Source organism: Perna viridis, chromosome 10, assembly GCF_037379345.1.
Source record: "Perna viridis isolate PV_CMFRI_1.1 ecotype Kerala chromosome 10, ASM3737934v1, whole genome shotgun sequence".
Lineage (NCBI taxonomy): Eukaryota > Metazoa > Mollusca > Bivalvia > Mytilida > Mytilidae > Perna > Perna viridis.
In genome coordinates, this window is record NC_142454.1 from 14,614,926 (window position 1) to 14,637,550 (window position 22,625).

Genomic DNA, 22,625 nt, shown 5'->3' on the forward strand with positions numbered 1-22,625 from the left:
TTCATGAAGTTTATAAAGTGAGAAGTTTACTAACACCAGGGACATTTATTTATGCTCGGCTTCATTAAATTATAATATAATTCCGAAATCATATATTCTAGGACTAACGGTTTTCTCATTGGAGACACACTTCAGAGAGGCGTGCCGCATTGATCAAACAGTTGAAGACATCACTAGGGGAAAGCGATCAATACGACTTTAACAATAGCAATAGTTTTCATCTCTTAATTTCTTTTATCTACCGTGTCTCCAAATTAATCAGGTAGAAAATGAGTTAAGGGATCGTGTAGTATAGACATGACACAAAAACTTGGAAATTAATCATAGATGAAAACTGTTCTATGAAAAATTAGAGACATATCACTTAGTCGCAAAGGTATTTTATAAGAGAATATTGGTTACGCGTTTCTCGAATAAAGTGAGTCTTGAACTTTAAGATTTATTCAAAAATGATAAAAATTCAGTAATGTACTATCTTTCTATATCATATGTACTCGTTAAAGCCAAGTATTTTTGCGAGAAATAATTTTTATATCATTTTGTAGGCCTATAAATATAATTTTAATCGTGACACTTGAAATGAATTATATCAAACCATTTTGTTCTGTACTTTTTTTTATTTTTTTATGGTTAGATTTGTTTTGGTTTTGGTTTTGCATGTTGGATGTTTTTTTTTTTTTTTTTTTTTTTTTCTTTTTTTTTTTTTTTTTTTTGTGGGGGGGGAGTATTTTAGTGTCATGGTGCATAGTATTATTAATGACCTAGTCGATTGTGTTTATTTCAAGCGTTTCAAAACAAATTTATTTCTGTCTTTACGTTTCCTTAGCTTTTCGTGTCATTAAGACCATTAAATTTGTAAAGCCAATGCATTTAGTGGTTTTTAGAATCCCTAATTAGTCCAACTTCTGAGGTATAAACAAATTGTTCATTTGGTCTACTATGTATGCGCATTGCATGAAAAAAGCTTACACATGCCTTGAGTTGGGTTTCAAAAGATTTCTGAATAACAATTATAGTCCAGAATTTGGAAGCTTAATTTAAAAAAACCTTGACGTATCATCTAATGGTCTTAATGTCAACCATTTTTCACTCGATCTTTTATTCAAGTTAATATGTTTGTATAATAAAGGTAAAAACAAAATTACAGATCTCTCAACTACAAATCGGGAAGGCATATAGTGAATGTTACATAGTGGGTATTTAAAGAATAAACAGGAAACACGAAATTTGCAATTATTTTCGTGACTTGGTATGGTCATTTCAGTGTAGAAGGTGGGTTAAATCAGGCTTTATTGCTAGCCAATATCCTTCTTTAATATTGGCCATTATGAATTATTACACGAGAACCTCTTTAGCAAAGCTGTATTATATATATTTTAAGTTCTTTCACCTTAATTATATTAAAAACCTCAAATATAAAACTTACAGAATGACTTGATGAGATGTATGTATTATAGTTTACACAATCATATCAAATTCTGTCAAAATTAAACATGCACAAGTCCGTAAAATATAACTGCCATAATGTTTTACCTTTTGAATAAAACTCTAGAATCATTTCTGATAAGTATATATATCTAGTAAGCCATAAACCAATAAACATATAAATAGGGTCCCTAGCGGGTAGCTTGTAGTTTCACCAAATTAAACCAGAGAGTAATCTGCATCAACTACATGGAATATATATATATATATATATATATATATATATATATATATATATATATTATGTGGTCCACTTTGTACATAGATTTACATATCATGTGGTCCACTTTTTTTTCTAATTTGGGTAAAAATCGTAGTTTTTTCTGTCGTATAAATGCCTATGTTCGTTTTATATATGGTAAATACACTTGACAAATATTAGAAATGCAAATCCGCATATCATATGTACACCCTCTTTGTTTGTCAAGTAAAGTATCATTGTTTAATTTTCTTTCAGTTGTTCTAAAGTCCAAATCTGGGCAGCTTACTTCTTTCAACTCTGAGCAGCTTACTAGCCCTTAGTCTTACCAGGTTTCTACTCCTAAGTCTATACCTGGCCAGCTTATTATTTTTAAGACTGGAAATCTCGTTGTGTATGCGTTTGAGTAGGTCGTGTGGCTTCAATCAGAATTACCCACATTATCTTTCTGAGCAACTCTCTACACCTAAGTCCGAGTAGTTCAATATTCCTATTACCAGGCGGCACAATATAAAACAAGTAGGTAAAGTTTTGATATAAGCTCTATCAGTACACTCGATGCTCATATTTTCCTGTTTTAAATAATGATGCTGCAATTCTAAATATTGGTTACATCCTAACTGAAAACATGCATGTCTGTTTATGCTTTATAAAGTAGATATTATTGAGTAACTTTTTTTGCAACCATTATATTGCAATACAAATTTATTGATGTGGTACGTTTTATCTTCCATAAAAATAAAACGTCTTATATTATTGGTATCTTATTGGCGACAAGAATTATTTTTCCCAAATGTTTTAGAATTAATTATTAAATGGACAGATTTTATTAATAAACTGCATTCAAAGTCGATAAATAAAGCAGCCCTCAACAAGTTAATCAACACATTCTTAAAGGGATGTTATTGTTAATTCTTAAGATGAATTATCATCCATACAGGCAGAAAATTGGCCTTGATTAAAAGAGGAAATTTGATACTTTTATTGTCTTATGTGGCAAACTGCTGTTAGTAGAATCTTACTCTTTATACAAGTTTGTGAAGTGGTTAAGTGAAGTGATCAATTGCTTTCTTAATGCCTTGATTAATTTTCTATAATTATAAAGGACCACTTTGCTTCAGATATAGTTTATTGTTGTCGTGGAAGTTCATCATTATCGTGTTATAAAAATTAAACTTCTATTTTAGTGGTCAAAACATCTGGATGGTGAATTACAATAGTATTTCTAGAGACAAAATCCTTGGTCATTTTATGTGAAGTGCAAATTATTATTTCCTTGTATGTCGTTTCATTGTTTATATACCTTTTCCGTAATATTTGTTTTATTTACTTCTTGATTTAAGACTTGACATAGGCTGAACAGTTAAAGTGGTGAATATTACGTGCTTATTGAAGGCTTTTTGTCCTTAACGTCGTTGGCACTAGGTCGTAGATCACCACACCTTTTTTGAAAAAAAATATATATTTCTTTTTCCCATATTTGATCATGTATAAATGTGATGTAGAAAATGTTTCTCTTTATTCTCACAATCGTCATGATTATAATTAGGCTAAATTCGTGCCAGTTCATAACATTAATCAAATAAAAGTCTGAATTCCAAGTAAATGGTCTGATTTTATATTGATGAATTCAGGGGAAAAACAGTGATAATATTACATAAAATCTGAAAGTGTGTGTATATCGTCTTTCTTGTAGATCCTCATTTAATAAATTTGACATTGTGAATACCGGCATCCAACTAATATTGTCAATTGTTTTACACACTCTCCATGGTTCGTAGATTAACCATATTTGTTCGATAGCATGCATAAAGGTTTTTCATAAGCTCAATAAAGTTTGCAGTCATCTTTATATTCTGTGTAAATGGGTACACCAATACTTGAATCAAATATTTTATTAGCGTATGCCATAGCTAAATGTAAGAATATTCCTAAATACAAAACATATGGCACCGTCTATTACTATGAAGCTTGTACCATAGTTCTGGCATAATTTCTCTAATTCTTTTTTTTTCATATAAATGTCATATCAATCTCTCTCGGATTGATTTAGATTAACGTTTCTTTGTGTTATTTATAATACATTTTATTTTGGGGTGGTGTTCCCGTCTGCCCCTCTATAGACTTTATAGTATATTTTTATTCATCATTTTTTGTTACAAATCACTATTTCCTTGTGTGTCTTTGCTTTGTTTATATGCCTTGTCCATGATAGTTTTTGTTTGTTTTTGTTTTTTTGTTTTTTTTGGGGGGTTTTTTTGTTTTGTTTTTTTGTTTTTTGTTTGTTTGGTTTTTTTGTTTTTTTTTTTGGTTTTTTTTTTTTTTTTTTTGGGGGGGGGGTATGTCTTATTCTGGACATGCCATAAAGTATTTCGTTTTCGAAGAAGACTTAGGACGCGTGATATTTTATAGTGATTTATCTAGGCAAGAGATGCATTTGTTAAACAAGTAAAATATATTTTACGTTCTTTTAATAACAGAATAAACCATTTCTGTTGAAATGTATCAAAATGCAACATTTGCCAAATAAATTGACACTGAATATAATACATGCTTCGCTTAAGTGACTATTTTTTCGTTCGTAAGTAATATTACTGCATCCATCTGTTTTCGCCTTTATTTGGGAAGTTTTGTACTACAAGACTCGCTGATTGAGATTATCTTATAGCTGTCCTCTACACAATAAAACCTTCCTACATCTTACTTTATTTTGATATGGAGACCACCATCGTATTAAATACAAAAATACCAATCATAATTAAATTATACTCAAAATTTGGGTGTGCTATTCACGTATTATAAGTAATAACCTCTCACAGGCACCAATTTAACCTGATACTTAGGAAGTTCAAGATTCAAAAATAGATGATATACAAGAAGTACCAAAAACCAAAAGCACTGAAATAGGAAGCTAAATTCGCTGATGAATTGTACTTAAGTACGTCAAAGAAGCTCTAACATTATAGTCCATGTTTAGTACCAGGAATTCCAAGTAAACTTAGAATCAAATCAAAATTTACATTACGTATTAAACGTACTTGATAATATAACATAAATATTGTCGCATTGAAAGTAAATATAAATTAACCGTAGGGTCGAAATAGTATGAGAACCGACAGCCCTTATATTTGTGTGGGTACTGTCTAATGTAAAAGTGAGAACATCCGGGAAATAAGGTGACGAAGTAAAAACGTTTACTGTCTTATCATGGCAGTGTCTTAGGATATAGTGACAGTTAACAGATCCATGCAATAACTAATGGCTCTGCCAGCTGCGTATCTGACAAATTTCACAACACTAATGCATATTTCATTGAGATCATCATAAAACAGTGGCATAGATAAAGAAAGGACCAAAACTGTGATGGCATAGCGGTAGGAAACAGTGTGAACCTATGTCTATAAAGTCACATTAGCTCGACACTCGAGTAATTAAATATACATACAGTATATGTTGAAATGAAACTGGAATGTATTGAACGAAAATAGGTAAACAACTTGTATACTTTCTATCCTTCTCTACTCTTGCTTGGTTTAATATTCTGCATCTGGTGCTAAGTTCGATTTACAGCATTTACTAAAATAGAAACATCCATTGAAGGAGCTAGTGCTACATTAATGAGATACATGCAACAGATAACGACAACTGAGCGAAGAAAAAACAACCACTATACTTTACTGTCAGAGTGTAGAGGTTTGAAATTACTTATCCGTGTGATGCTAATACACTTTGGTATGATTTAAAAAAACTTTATAGGTTTTCAGAAACTTAGTATAACCCGTGAATTAATAAATGCTGTCCTGAAGTCAACCTTGATCTTTAAGGATTGGATATATACCGGTTAGTCTTCATAAGTAAAATATAGCTAAGAAATATTGAACGGATATCAGAAGATGATTCTTTGTTAATGCTGAGATAAACAATTCAAGAAAATAATAATTTGAAATTATCACAATCTAAAATGCTTTCAGTAAAGCATTAATTTTTGCTTTTTGAAAAAAAGAAGTTTTGCGAGCTCGAACTTTAATATCCGAAGAATAAGTAATTGATTTGGGGATGGCCTTACTGATGACTCTGTCCATTAGTTGTTGTAACAAAAGTTTCTTTTTTCTTCCCATTAAACATCTGCTTTTTTATATCTGCAGTCGGTTCCACCCTTGTGCCGTGTTAAACATAACTTCACTACTGGAAGAAATAAAATGCACCAGATATTTCTAAATTAAAGGTTTTGTTCCATTCTCTGTCATTTTTGTCCGTTATCGTTTGTAGATTTATACTTAATTGAACGTCTAGATTGTTATTTTTTGGTATCGTGTTAAACCATCTGTCACAATATTATTTTCTTCAAAATATGGACAGATAATAAATGGATATTAATTAATATTGAATGTCCATTAATAAATTGTTAAAAATCATTTTGTATAATAAGTTTAGATTTAATCTAAGTTAACACCAATAGCTCACTTATGATGGCGGCCTAAAGATTAGCAGACGACAACGACGTCATTCTTGTGCAACCGAACATTAAATTCATTGTAATTATAACAATATAAGGAACAGATCGTTTGGAAGAGACGAGTGGCCAAAGTTTGCCGGGGGCATTTTAAAATTAATTTCATCGACAATTTTATCCGATGGCATAACAATAGAACAATTAAATTACAAGAGGACTTCCAAAACTCGGTGTTTATCAAGTTGATATTGAACAAAATGAAAGTGAAAAGCGTGAATTGGTGTTTTTGTAATAGGGGTGACACCGGGTCATTTTCTTCAATGTTTAACAGATACAAATTAAATAGTTGGGCTTTAGATAATTGTTTATTTATGTCTTGCTGAAGAGATAGAAATATGAATAAAGAATTTCATATTTTCTTCAGTAGTTGCTACCTTATTTAATGCTGATAATTGCATTGTTTAATTTTGTATATCGGTGCATAGAAAGAAAATAAAATGCGAGTCACAATATCAATATGGACTTGAAGTTGTTCTACCAAATAAGGTTCAAAAATAATTGGTCAGTAAGACGTAAGGGGGGACCAAAAAAAAATCTTGACAAGATCACCGGTGAGGATCACGAAGTGTGTGTTTTTCATGATTTAACACACACAATTTTCAAAAAAAATGTCTAAGGGGGAACAGTCCCCTGGATCCGCCACTGTATTTACTAATGACTTGCTATCCGCATGCAAACCCACGTGGCATCTAAATGTAAAGTAATTTATTACTGTATCGTATTGAGATACATTTTGTCCCCTTTTTTCATAGCATTTCGGTTTAAAGACATTAAAACTGTTCAAATGCAATTAAAAAATAATAAGACAGTAACGATTATCGATCGTTACGATTAAAATAAACTACTTAGAAAGAAAAAGAATGTTTTGATATTAAAACACATTAATTTAAATTCAGAATTCAACAGACTAAGGATTAGATTAAGAGTACTACTGATTGAAGTTTTCAAGCGTTTATTCATAAGATCCCCTTGTATTTGATCACATGAACATCAAAATTTGCAAGGCAGATTTGTTTTCATTAATCAAATTGTACCGACTCGTCCAAAATTTACTTTTGTACACGATCCTTTTTTTACCAAAAAAAAAGTTTATGGAAATAAATACTATGGAGGTACTTTACTGTGATTTTTTTTATATATTTTTTTTACTGACAGGGTCAACATGACTAACTTCATCTTCGTTGTTTTACCGTTATTGGAGATCCATACGAAATCAAAATATGTCTTGTTTATTCCAAACTAATTCTGTCAAAGAACGATAACTGTATATTCGTTTATTTGTAAAGAAATGTTGATAAAAGCGGTAATGCGATGACGTGAAACATCTTTGCATAGAACATGGTTTTTAATTAATAAAAGTGGACTACAGATCATCACTGCATTACTGCAAATTTCACCTTTATTAAATAAAAGAAAAACGGTAATTGTGAAACTTGATATTGATGGGTACAATACGAGGATAATATTCTCCTCGATCATATGTCCCAGAGAGTTTTTTTTGTCTATTACCCTCTCGTGCAGATTTAAACTGTTCCAATAAATATTAGGTACCAGTAAATAAAATTCAGCAGACGTTACGATGCCAGGTCTACTGTGAATGTTTTAGTGTATTGTCAAATTAAAACGGTGTAGAGATTGAAACTGTAAAATAAAGTTTTCTTATGAGTTTTTATCATTTTTATTATATTTCCATACAGTGAATTCTTGATTTTTTTTTTGGGGGGGGGATATAAGTTGTTGTTGTTTATTCTGTATGCTAAGACCTACAGTTACAGTCGGATTAAGTAACTATGTACGGGAAAACTTGGAAGAAAATGAAACAAATTAAAGACAAAAAACAAAGACAAACATGCAAAACTGATTGTTAGGTTTAATTTGTAAAAGAATGACAAATGTGGAACATTCAGTATAGTAAAATAAATAAGACATAGCTTAGAGGGGGATAAGAAAAATATAAGAAAATACATAGTTACCCTCGGCTATGCCTCGGGGTTACAACTATTTTCTCAGTGGGTAACAAACTGCTGTTTTTTTTTTATATAATACAGAAACAAAAATTTTCGACAAAAAGATGGAAGGATGGACATGTGAGAAAGCTTTTAACCACGAATGTCAGGGGCGGATCCAGGATTTTAGATTAGGGGGCGCACAGTTAAAATGTCGGCGAGCGGAGCGAGGCGAAAAATGTTTTTTGGGTTAAATTCTTGGAATATTCTTCTGGAGTGTGTGCAATGTAGATATCTTTTGTCGTGAAATTAGCGAGAAATTAAAGTTTCAACCTAAAACCGCCTAAATCTACCCCTGACAACCCATGCTTTGCAAATTTTAGAGGGGGGCGCACGCCCGCCACGCCCCCGCCTGAATCAGCCCCTGATTGTTGGGCGATGATATGAACCACTTTTTCCATCGTTCTTTCTAATTCGTTGCCGCTTAAACAGAACAAGGACAAAGATCGACAACTCAGATATTCATTTTAAAAATAAGACATTGTTACCTATGGAATGTAATACACAGTTTCTGGTGGAGTCAAAGTTTAGTGTATATTTTCAATCATTTTTTATATATTTATCAATCTATTTAGTAATCTCCTTCGCAAGCTTCAGTCATTCTATACTAGTTAAATAAAATAATATGCGAACAGCTTGTTCAAAGCTATGAGCAGGGGTTAAAATATTATGACAAAAAAAGGTACTTTTGCTATCCAGTTAAGCATTTGAAGACACGTTCCAGTTCATGGAATTAGATATTTTGGTAAAAACCTGTTACTACATTATCGTATTTCTGGAACTTTCAGTGGTCGATTCATTTGACAAATTAAATAATACCAATTGTATAAGTATTGAAAAGTTTGGTATGCTGTACAAGTGTTTCACGGAGTAACCTCTCACCAGCAGTATTAGAACCAAAAACGTAGGAAGTTCAAGATTCAAAGTAAATTTTATACAAGAAGTAACAAAAAAAAAACCAAATCATCGTAGTAGGAAGACACATCCAGCACCGATCGATACGCTCTATACATGTAGTATGTGTACTTCTGTAATACAGATATTAGGAACGAGGTTAGGATACTCACCATTTAGACAGTGTAATGAGTATAATTTGTACCATCAGATTCAAGAAAGGAATTGAAGATTTTTTTCATTTTTCATTTTGTTAAAATGAGTTGAAATTTCATTAAAATGTACGGCAAATGAATATTTCAAGGACACGTAACGTTCTAAAAAAAAATCAGTTTTCTAGCGTTCTATTCCCTACTTGCGGCGCTCGGAATGCAGCCATATTTTATCGTCGATATCGGATGGAAAACCTTACGTGTTCCAAATAGACACCTGCTCCAAAGGGAGATAAATGTTGACAAAATGTTGGTCCGTAAGACGGGAATTGAAAAGTACAATATACTGTATTTAGTGTTGCATTTATAAAAATAGTTATTTTCAAATAGAAAATATTTATTTTAATAAAATCATATTTTCAGATCGGCGGGTATTGACTTGCATGTTTCAGACTTTCCCTTTTTGTTTGACTTTCCTCATTATATGCATAATTTAAATTTTCGTTTGGTATTCATTTTCACTCGATTATTGTGTCCTTTCCATTTGAAAGTATTATGGTATGCAAGTGTGCATGGATTTTAAAAGCACAGAAAATGGGAGACAGATATCGTAGCTGTTTAATTTTTAATTTACAATGTATTTCAACAAATCTATCATCGTTTCTCTCGAAAAAGATAGTAAATTAGTTTTACCTTTTCAGATGATTAAATCAACGATGAATTAATAAATTGCATTCATGTTTTCTTAAATTTCAGTCAAGAATCAAAGACTCTTCGCCTATGACGTCAGTCGGTAGACAAAGGTGCATGGTACATGCAATAGACGCCCAAGAAAAAAAATCCATTGAAACGGTTTCTTCTGACCAACAGCTGCAACGCACATACATGTATGGTATTAAAGGACTATTGATCTTTGAAGTCGCAAGTCATCACTTCGAAGTAAGCAGAGAGTACAGTCAAACGCCAGTTCGTGAAAATCAAATTAACGAAGAGACAAGCAAAAACCTAACAAAAATTAACGGGTGTGCATTCAGAAGTTAACTTTAATAAAAATGACTGAACTTTTTGGACTATTTATAATATTAGTGGTGTATTGATAAATCAAACAACGGCTTACAACTTCTAAAGACTAAACACTGAGTTGTTTTTGGAAAATCCAATTTATGTTTATCCATCGTTGATTCGTAAAAATTGAATCCACTGTTTTAACAATAGGTTGACGTCATAGCAATGGTTTAAGAGTTTGTAAACACGATATGAAGAACAATCCCATACAGGTTAATACCAAATTATTGAACTGATAAGCAAATCTCCAGGTAATAGTAAAAGAATATAATCAAAAGAGTCTATGCAAAAACCCAGAAAGTTAGAAACAACCACAATGGGCCTGGTTTGGTACAGGCATTCCCTGTCCAATAATGGATTTATTTATAGCGCGCTGCACTTCTCGTTCCCATCATGGTTATTAATAATTGTTTGCAGCACATGCAAAGTTGCCACCTTACAAAGTTGGTTGCTGAAGATATATTGTTGATTTCATAAAAATCCATCGTGTATAATCTTTCTGTCTGAAACAGAACATTTCTCAATAACATCTGGATATCAGGAATAAAAAGCTTTCGAACACCGCACCAGACGTATTTTTACTAACCTTGATACTAAGGCTTGTACCTAAGGTAACGATGGCGCCCTGAGAAGTCAGAAAATTATTAACCGAATCAGAAAGGTCCTAAAGCAACAAAAGTTCATAGCAGTAATTTCTCCTAATTCGTGGTATATTTTTATTGATATCCCGACGAACATTTAAATAGATCGGTTTTCTTTATTGTCGATGATATCTTTTGTATTGACAGGTAGAGAGAACGACGCAGTTCAAAGGAGACTTCATTTGCTTTGTCGAGCTTCAAAAGGGCTGACAAAAAAAGCTAATATTTGTAATACATTTACATACATTTTGTTTCCCGTTTGAAGTTCCATAAGTCATCGTTGTCTCGTTTGAAGAGAATCATTCGTTGGTTTTCATCATCTGCACTGAAGCATGTTCAATTTTGTTGTTTTATATGTCGCTTGTGTATGAGTATGGTCCCCTCTACTGAGCTATAAGCATACCTACATGTGCATTGTAACCGTGTTACTCCTTCCATCTATGACAAGGAATGACAGATCATAAATGTAGCTTGAAAAGCAGGATTTTCTGTATTCAAAAAATAGAACCAGATAAAGGCTAAATAATATATACATGGACAAATTTGATAGCCACGTGTCATTTATTAAAACTACGCTGCAGTAATAATTCATACTGTTAATATTGTTATTAAATCACCTTGATACATACTATGTTTTGTTTTGCTAAAGCAGTAATAATGTTTATGACACTGTAAACAAAAGTCGAGCTTATTTTTTTTTATTATTATTATTTCAACACTTACTAGGTTAAACGGGTCGTAGTATATAAATCAGGGATTGTTGTTTATTGGTCTTCAATTTTTAGACTATGGTACGAAAGCCCAGTGAGCTCATATTAATGCTTGCATTATAAAACGATACTTCCGAAAGGTCACATTTTTCTTGTTGGTTCGTATAATAAAAGAAGAAAACCATGAACCATGTCAACGAAACTCTTAGGAATAGGACGTGTCCTAGGATGGTCTTAGAACACATCTTTTTTTTTCTAAAGTCATGTCAACAAAAGTCTCCGAACTAAAGATACGTCCTAACATTTGTCCTAAAAAGGTGAACTTAAGATGTCGTAAATTGAAAGAATAACAACAAACATGACCGCCGCATATGCTGGAGTAATGTCTCTTATAATGAATGAATAGCATTTGACGAAATAGAGTATTTAGAGACAGAGATAACCAATTAGATTATCATTTTCACCTCAACTGTTTACAGCATTTTCTTTAAGACAAATATGACTTCTTATTGACGATAGGTATTAGTATTTAAATTGTATTAACGACAAAATAATCATTGGATTTCAAAGTGTTGATTTTTGTAGAATTTAGCCATTCTCTGTATATATTATAAATCTGACATATAACCCTTTTCAATATATTCACCATTCAGTTTTTAATATTGTTATCCATCGTTAAATCATAATAAACATAACATCGTCTCAAGACCATCTTACTAGGATGGTCGTCGTAAGGATCATCATAAAATAGCCTCGGTTTACGCCGTACGACCTGTCTCAGACATGTCCTAAGACCATCCTTATTTTATTGTTAGGACATGACTTAAGACATATCTTAGGATACCTTCATTGACAAGGCCCTAGCTGTATTTTTTTAAATGGACTGCTTCACTAGTTATTTATTTCTCGAATTTTAACATCCATTTTTACGTCTGGAAAATCGAAATAGAGAGATTTTAAATAGTTATTTTGTTTTATTAAGAACAAGTGTGGACACAGAGTGGTATTGCCCGAAGGTCAAGTATGGACGCAGACTCATATTGCCCGAAGAGCAAATTTGAACATACGCTTTATCTTGAATGTGTTTGCATTGTCTAGAAAACTCCTCCATTTATTGATATCAATAATTGAATTATACACATGTTGATAAATATTCATTAAAATATGTTACTAAATATCTACTGATATTAATAAATGGGGAACAAATTCCACAATGGCTTGCCATAACCATAAGCCATGTACATATTACAATGCTTCTTTCTTGCAGATGTACTTGCATGATTGTGTTGAACTTGCTATGTCATGTTCAGAATTGACAATTTCACTTTATGTAGGTTAACTTGGTAAAATTTGTTGTTCTAATTTTGGATTCTCAGTTTTGTTTTGTGTTTTCTTTTTTAGATCAACAGAAACCAAAAGTGCGGTATCTTCCAGTTACATGGATGGCCCTTTTTTAAAATGGTTGGGGCCATAAACTCCAAATTACATAGAAGCCTTCCTTCAGTAGTTAGTAAAGTCGTATCCAAATTTCATAACAATTGATCAACCGTAACTAAAGTAATCTCATGAAAATTAAATGTAAATGAACGATGACGACACGGACGCCTCCGACAATGACGCCGCTGTCAGCACCATACCAATACACATGTACGATCGCATTTTTTGCGGTCACACTATTATATATTAAATATATATAAAGGCAGATTCGGGGTTTGAACATGCTCCATTTTCAAATGAGCAACTCGGACTCCACTAAAAACTGGGAGCATGGACCAGGTCTGCCGAGTTGCTCATAAAAAGTCAAGTCCGGGGTAGACAAACGAGGAAAGGAAAACTATGACCCGTTGAATAAATCAGTTTTCATGGTGCAGATGGATACACCATACGATCCACGAGTTCATGATGACGACCATAAAACTTCTGTAGTGATAACACAACCCTGTTCTAGAAGCCTATTTGTTAAGAGTTCTAGCGCGATACAAAAAGTCTGCGTAGTTTCGGCAAGCTCTGGCATAGCGTATGGGTTGTGATATGAATACTCCATACGCAGGTGCTGAAGGTATGTTGCCACAGATGAAAGGAAAGTTGACAATTCAGAATGAAAAGTCATCACGTTTGTCTAAAGTTTGGTCAATAGCTTTCCTTTACCATCGATTTCTAAGTGTATGACAAGATATGAGGCTGACTTCGCAGAGTCTGTAGTATCCTTTATCTCAAGTTCTTTGCGATGCGATGTACCAAATCCCCGAAATTAGGATTGTTAAAAGATAATACGTCATCTATATAGCGGAAACTGAGATTAAAGGATCTAGCCAAACAATATTCTTTCTTTCGGATCAGATCAGCTATAAGGTCAGCCTCATAAGAGTGAAGGAATAGGAATAGGAATAGGTCAGCAAGTAAAGGAATGCCGACCGTTTATTGAAAAACACGTCCACCATAAGGGACAAATGTGTTGTCGATCAAAAATTCCAGCATTTTGTAAACATCTTCTGTATATTTGGAAGATGATTTGAAATTATTTCGAGCATATAGACCAGAACAGAACAGAACAGAACAGAATCTATTTTATAGCCAATTAAGGGCCCATAGGGGGCTACATTAGCATAGTATACATGCAAAGAGGGAAAAGTACAATTACATAATACAGTTATATTATACATTGCTGCAAATAAATCTTCCAACTTCACTAAGTATTTTCTGGCTCTCAGAAGTAAGGAGATAAATAAATTTGTGGACTAAGTCTATTACATGTTTAGTCTTTGCAGATTTGATTTTCATTGTAATCTGATTTGGTGTCACTATGACTTATTTCGTTTAAAAATTTAAATTAAAATGAAAATAAATCCCTACATTCCGACTCTACAAAATTTTAGAATGGTTATCTGAAACACAACGTTATTTTATGCACTGGAAAGTATTGATTTTATCCCAAAGAGTATTTCGCTGGATCAAAGATTCAGCAAATACTGTAGGCTGTACAGCGTGCAGATCGCAAATTGGATCATTAGGTCACGGATCGACATTAAATCACGTGTGATGTTTTAAATGATTTTAATGAATGAATGTGGTCACATGACAACTAATTTCCCCGAATACACCATGACCCATATTCACGGGTATGACTATGCTCGGGACTGTGTAAACGCTTTGATGCTTTACACCGTCAGTGAGGGACCCTGAATGATAGCCAATGACTTGGAGAAACCCCTCAGTCCGACATGTATTACAAATATCACATATAAGTGCAAACCGGTTCTAACAGTATTGAGTATACATGTTAGCACGAAAACGACAATTAAACCATGTGTAGGAACAGTCAGCTGATTGTCAACGTCACTCGTATCGTGCAGTTGATTGGCTAACACTGTGTTACGAAAGTTTTTGGGGATTTTAGTGGTTTATATCTAAAAGGGCAGTCAAATTATCTGCTCGAAGCCACGATATTCTAGCTTTATAACGCACGAAATGAAGGGTGTAACGGATATACGGAAAGTGTCGCCATTTTAAGCTTTATTGTTATAGCGTTATTTAATTATTTAACAAGTGTGGACACACACTGGTATTTGCCCAATTGGGTAAGTATGGACGCAGACTGGTATTGCCCTAAGAGCAAAAAATTGTGTTTGCATTGGCCAGAAAACAAATATTGTGGTATTTAACAGCAACTGCTGGGCCGGATCAAGAAATTTTGAAATGAGCGTACCAGTCGAGGTTCCACAGAAAAGAAAGGGTGCAAAGACATAATTTATCATTTTTGTCAATTTTACACATTAAAATGACAAATTTTCCAATAGAAAGGGGGTGCCAACTGGTGCACCCCTCAGGATCCACCACTGAATTGATGCAATACTGATTAATGCGTAACAGAAGGAAGGAAGGACGGACTCCTCTCTATAAACCCTCACTGAAATAATGGGGTAAAATGATTGAGGATATTTCAACTAATTTACTTGATTATTTGAGATACTTTGTCCTATTTCTCAGAAACTACGGTTTAGATTATATATAAATACGAATAATATGCATTTATATTACAATTCTTCTTTTCTTTTTGGGGTTAAACAGAAACCCACAATATGGTATCTATCAGTTAAATGGAATAATGATATTTCTGTAATGATTTTTAAGTCCCACAACTCTGAAAGGAAGCTGCAAAGTTACCAGTTATAGCTGTAAAGAAGTTACGTATATTAGAACTTTTCTTAAAATCTTGCGTAAAAATTCAAAGCAATAGAGTTGGTGCCATTTTCCTGACATTTTGTATCTTTAAGAGAAAGAAAACAAAGAAACTTGTTAATTGCAATAATTCATTTCAAGCAACAATTTCCTGTGCATTTCGTCAGTATTGGCTCTTCAGAGACTTACAAAAGAAATACAATTAGTGTAAGATGATAACAAATGAATATGTAACCTTTTTGGCCCATTAATGTGACTACACAATTTCAGTATGTAGTAGTTTTGTATTAAGATTTTAAGACAATTTGTTATAGATTTCCCTTACTCTCATTGCCAATTGGACTACCAGTAGTAATATTATGTATGGAGTAAACTCAAAGAATATTTTGAATTTGGATTATATGGTTAAATTTAGTTCAAAATGTAATTCAATTTAATTGATTAAATAATGAAAAAATATACGCATGTGACTTCTGGTGATCCGCGCATGTGCTGTAAGGGTCGCTTCTTTATTAACAAATCCGATTGCAAAGCGTAAGTGGTTATTCAACGGTAAGGAAGACAGACGGACTCAAGCCGTAAAAAAAGTTCGAATATAACGCAAGGATCCTTTTGAAATTTTCCTATTGTGATATAGCGTGGTTCAGATGTGGTCATTATTCATTAGAAAACTAATCAAGAAGTAGATGAAATGAAATGAGAACAAACACTTGCTTACATGTGTATCCCTTATTGTTATTTTTATGTTATCGTTATGAAGGGTCAATTATTTCGAAATTGTATTCGGTGATCTATGGTTTTATTCGTTCAAAGTTGTCTTTGATTGGAAATAGGAAATCTACCTTGTATCAACTATAAGTATAAGTATTAACATAAAACCTACCTAACATTTATATTACATGTAATTGAAACGTCTGACTTCTGATCAAAATTGAGAGCGTAATTCGTATATTAGAATATGTCTTAACCGGAATGTGGTTCAAAAAGTAAGCAAAATGCAGACGAAGGAATTAAACACGGGAATTTGAGCATCCCCACAATGTCAGGGCTTACATACATTCAGGAGCTCTGATGGAGAGGAAGAAAGTTTTGTCGGAGTTATACACCAGAACCCCGTTCTCCAAATCTAGACACACATTTGGAAGTTACTGAGAAAAGGTGTGATAAATGGGAAGGTTCACATTCATTTGATATGTAGAGTGTTTTGTTTGTAAGTTTCCAAATGTTGTTGCTAATGTATGTATATATATTTATACAGTTACCGTGACTCGTGATGCCGTTATCGTCATACGAATGAAATTTTCTGCATGTGTTATGCCATAATTTTATTCACCGATTGCGAAAAGTTGTGAGGTATTTGTTTGAGTGGTGTTCTGTACTGTCTGTAATTGTGCTTGTGTAAAAGCTTTATTCAGATATGAAAAATCCAGAGAAGCTTGAATGGTCATAGCCACCAACGGTATCGACTGCACCCCCACGGTGTTGTATGTACACATGGTCACCTTTTTGTAAGCTCAGAACAACGTTCATGGTATGCGAAGCAAAATGTTCTGTTGCAATGGAGTAACCCCTCACTATGAGCTCTTTGTTCCTGTTCAACTGGACTTCCGTGTCATCTCCACCATTATTGAAGATTACGCTTGTGAAATGGTACAATCCATTCACTGGTGCAATAAAGACACCCGTAACGTTATCGTATCCATTTCCTGCATTCGTTTTGACTTTATCGAACCTCAAAATTCCAGAATTCCCGAATGTGAAGGATGAAGATAAAGTTGCAAAAAATGCAACACCAGAACCTGTAAAACAATTGTTCAGTTCTTAATAACATTTTATACCGTTAGAAGGCTTTACTTGTCATTACGAACATGTGATTGAGAAATTCAACGAATCACTTATAGTTCCCAGGCATATAAGTTAGTGTAACATGTTAAGGGTAAGGCTTTTAGACTTGATGTAAAGGTTCGGTAACCTACGGTTCTACTCGAGCACTTTCTTTTCCTGTTCCTTATTTATCGTTTTTACGCATGTGCGGCGTCCGTTACCATGACTGGGGCACTCAACCAATCAATAGTTCCAAGGGTCCCCAAGGGAGTACAAAACCACCAACATCGTCTGCTTCTGGGAGACTGTGACTGTTTCCAGGACTAGATAGCTGAATTACCCATTATAAGTGACCAGAACGCTCCAGCACAGTTTTTCTCAACCAACGGCCAGGTTGAATTATTTCCATGTATACGTACCCCATATATACATATATACGATCGTAGTTTACGACCTGATGACCTGACCCAGTTCCCACGACAATAATCATCCCGTTCCGCTATAGTAGTCATGTTTACTATTTATAAACAAACCAAATAGGGGGTTACTGATATTCTCTAGCGCTCTGGTGGGATTTTATAACATATAATTGTTATTGTTAGTTATATTTATGCTGTTTGTCCATAGGCATAATAAATAGTGTATTAATTTGAATGGCTAATGTCCTTTTTGAAACATGATGGTTGGAATCAGTGCCTTATCGTTAAGCTACCTTTGAGTATATTACCACGCTACCAGTGCATTTGTAGTATAAAGCAAATTTTTTATAGTGATTAAGACCATAGCCCTAACACATTAATACCGTGACATAAACCCCCCCACCCCCCACAACTATACATTAGTACTATTCAGTAAGGTCAATTTTTGAAAATTTCAGAAAACTGCATAATTCTGAAAATTTCAGAAAAAGTACATATTTTCCCTAATCCTCGATGTGTGGAGATTCAAGTAATTTATAAGTGCATTTGAATATTGTCATCAAAACTAGTACATCATTTTATCATTTTGATGTTGAACCATTTATCAACTTCATACAAAAATAGTCATTCTTACAATACAACCCTGTACATGCTGGTCAAATATTTTTTTTAGGTTTTTAGATATTGTAATAATACAAAGAGTAACTTAATAAAAAAATAAATAAATAAAATGCATAACAATGAGAAGACGACATACTCGTACTTATTTCAATTGTTATATTGCGCTGTACGGCTTTCTGTGGTACAGAACTGGGTGTGAAATTACGGGCACCCATAATGCTCCAGCAGTCGAGCGAATACATTTGTATTATTGCTAGAATATTTTAAAAGTATAAAGCTCTACGAATAATATTTTGATATATAATGAACTAAGCAGGTTGCAATTGTTGTACACAAGGAAGTGTAGAATTTTTAAATACTGGTTTAAAGTATTGTTGTTCGACGAATTGCAGTTTGAAGAACTGTTATAATTTTTTGTATGATGAACTGCCGAAGTGTCCTAGCAATGAGACGAAAGGATAATATTTTGCTAGAAAAATGAGCGCTATTGTATAGGTCTGATATCAAAACTTGTAATGGTTTATTATTCTTGATTAAATAGAGAGTATATGATTGTTAAAAGCAATAACTTGATGGTTTTAGTACGTCAAGCAAATGTTTTGGTTACCAATATATGGTTAATAATTTCTGCTTACAACATTATTTATGTGAACCAGTAGCAGATATTTGTAAGAAAAGTATTAGCAAATTAAGGATTAGTAGTCATATTTTGCATTGGAATGTGATTGGTTTTATGCTTTTCCGAAAAACAATAGATTGTGTGTGTTGTTTTTTGTTTTGTTTTTTTTGTAACTTAAATAAAATCGAAGATTAGATACATTTTGTTTTCAATATATCAGGGTTTTCAATATATCAGTGTTTTTGATCGTATTTTATCGAGTCTTCTTATTGGAAAAAAAACCCTTCAGTGCAATTCATGAGCTATTGTGTCATAAAATAATTGTGTAATCTTGGCAAAATATATCAAATAGGCAGAAAACTTACAATAGTAATTTGAATCACAAAGCCTGCTTTATGCTAAATGTATTATATGATGTACTCTATAGTTGTAATTGCATTGTATACCTTATATGACTTTTGTTAATACTATATCTTTAATTTAATAGTTAGCGTCGTTATATCATGAACGTTTAAATATATACTAAACTTGGTTGAGGAAGTATTGATGCGTTCCGCGTGGATACTTTGGCTTGACTCTCTTACAAGCTTATCTTATATTAGTTACAAGACTTTCGATCAAAACACGTAAATGCATTTAAGCGAAATAAAAAACGTTCTCCAATTCATTAGTAAATGTATAATCATGTAATAAACGATTATCGCGACGGTGAAATACCTTTTGTGCAGCTATCGTTAACCTGAGTCTGTAAACTACGTATTTCAGCTGCCTGAAGTTGAACTGTTTTCTCTAATTGGGCCAGTCTGTCAATAATTATAGTAGGATCGTTATTAAGTAACAACCGTTTAGTTTTCTTATCACACTGAATAGCTATAACCAAGCTCAGCACCATAAGACACAACACAATATTCATTTTCAAATTTGCAATGAGACATGCACTCGACACATATGATAAGCGTTCTTATCAGTGCTTACTTTGACCTTATCTGTGCTTACTTTGACCTTATCAGTGCTTACTTTGACCTTATTAGTGCTTACTTTGACCGAACTATAACTGTGTATAGATATCCCGGGCAATAGGTAAATTATAGATCGCTCATCAATGGGTATTCAATCAATAATCGATTAGTAATAGATCAACGATCGATTTAAATCGATAAAGAATAGTTACCAAAATCATCGATCAGTAATCAACCAAACTCTTAAAGGGTTCGATTATAGAAAGTAATCAATCGATGAGTGTTCGAAGTGTGATCGATTATAGATTGATGATCAATTTTATAGATTAGATATGTCGGGAGATATAATACATAGCTGAACTTTATTGTTTACATGGCAAGGTTTATATCCTTTCATGTGCCACTACAATGTAAATCCAATCTCAATTGTTTAATGCATGATTCGCTAGTTTTAAAGTTATGCTAATAACATTGTTAAATTGGTCTCGAACTAAGTCTTGTAACTAAGATTCAGATAAAGGTGAGGATTCCCTCAACTAGGCGCCCCTTTTGGCATGACATAGGTTATATTTTTCTATATACTACTGATATCAATATACATTATACTACGAAGTGTTATGAATTGGATCTTATTTGATGAGGCATTATCTTCCAATCAGTTTCAATTATGGTAAGGAGCTGTCATAGCAGTATCTGCTAGTAGTCAATCCGAGTATTATTATTATATGCGAAAGAAGAACAAAACTAAAAAAAAAATTAATCATGCAAGAAGAAAGTTAGTGTTTTAAAGGAACTACCATTTGATTTTTACAGGGAGCTAGGATCAAATTTGAAATAAAAAAGCAGATTAAAATTATCAAGAAATAGGCAATAAGAAAAAATAAATTAAAAGAGACCTAATATCTTTTTTTTATTTAAAAAATAAACCCGCACCCTAACTCAACAAAGCAATAAGCTTTCAATTTGGTCCATCAATTTTTTTTCATTTTTGTAAATGTTTAATTAGTAAGATCAAGAAGAGGTTCACAGAAAGTTTACGTTTTTTTACCTATAAACAGTGCGTCACGCCAAATCTCCCGCATAAAATAGTTGTCATACATGACGACCCCACATCTCTGAGGTAAACAGGTATGCCTTCGAGACCCCTTGTCTTTATCTATGGTCCTTTATTCTTTGGACCGTTGTGACCTGTAATTTCAATAAACAGATTTTCAGTCTTAGAAAAAATGTTTATATAAAATTAACATGAACATTATTAGCGGAAGCAAATAGGTACAATTCTCCTTTGGAATAAGAAGCACCATTTATGTCATGAATTACTTTTAAGTCCAGCAACGAAGCCAAAATAATCATACATATTTTTTGTTTATTTAGAGCATACGACACACGTTATTGGATAGTTGTTGACATACGGCGGACAAGGTAGCGATCCACACTTGCCAGTGACGCTGTAGAAAAGTACCCCGTCACTGTCACGAGCACCAGAATTAAGATATTCAGGTTCAATATCTACACAGGCAAACGAAGCCGATGCCAGATGGACATGTTTTCCAGAAGCAAGGTAACCATAGTATTGCTTTGTCCATCCGTTATTGCAATCGTATGTCCCTGGAATCATGACTGTTGTTGCAAATGATGTACGACATAAAGAACAAGGAACGTCTTCATCATCGGCATTATGTGCCCAAAAGTTGGACTCATATTCTCCACCATAGAGCCGACCATAATCTTCTCCTTTTGTTTTGTTATATTTTGGTTCTGGTGTCATGCAAAGGTAGTCTACGCCAGCACCGGTTTCAGCATACCCTCCCCCTCCTCATAGCCTGAAAAGAAGAATGAAAACAGTTTGACCTTATCTTTCTTTATCGAATAAGCACACGAACGAACATTGTGCATTTACAATATAAAAAACTTAGACTCATTAACAAAAGTGTTTAATAAATGATATTTCGTAAGAACTCCTTAAATTCAGTTTTCTTCTAAAAAAAAAGACTATGGTTACATCATTACATTACAATGTACTAGAAGATGCCCGCGGAATTGCGTCGATTGAGCTAAGTATGGACACAGTACTACTTTGAATAAAATAAGTAATCATTGTAAAGGATCGATGATCATCTACCATACATCAATGATGTAGTTCGTTCAAATTTCTTTAGCGGTTTAAGAGGAGTTGGCCATTAACCTTTCAGGTGTATTTGGTTTGCCAATGCACTTTCCTGAAAAAATTGGTTTAATCTGGGTCTTAGAAGTAGCATTTTATTAGTCCAAGGTGTAATTTGACCCAGGGGTATGGAAGGAGCTGATGTTTCACGACGACGATGACGACACCGACAAAC

General features: G+C 33.2%; 2 protein-coding genes across 2 annotated transcripts; both read right to left on the reverse strand.

Moving 5' to 3' along the window:
• Positions 1–14,219: 14,219 nt before the first annotated feature.
• Positions 14,220–20,293, reverse strand: LOC148604657 (complement C1q-like protein 3). Its single transcript, XM_088549703.1, has 2 exons — positions 20,045–20,293; positions 14,220–17,643 (listed from the first exon to the last, which is right to left on the reverse strand). Exons 1-2 carry the CDS (start codon positions 20,238–20,240, stop codon positions 17,252–17,254), a joined length of 588 nt encoding a protein of 195 aa, XP_088405829.1. The 5' UTR covers positions 20,241–20,293; the 3' UTR covers positions 14,220–17,251.
• A 1,359-nt stretch (positions 20,294–21,652) lies between these two features.
• Positions 21,653–22,054, reverse strand: LOC148604658 (uncharacterized). The gene has a single exon (XM_088550211.1). The coding sequence runs from the start codon at positions 22,052–22,054 to the stop codon at positions 21,653–21,655; it is 402 nt and encodes a 133-aa protein (XP_088406337.1).
• Positions 22,055–22,625: the final 571 nt, after the last annotated feature.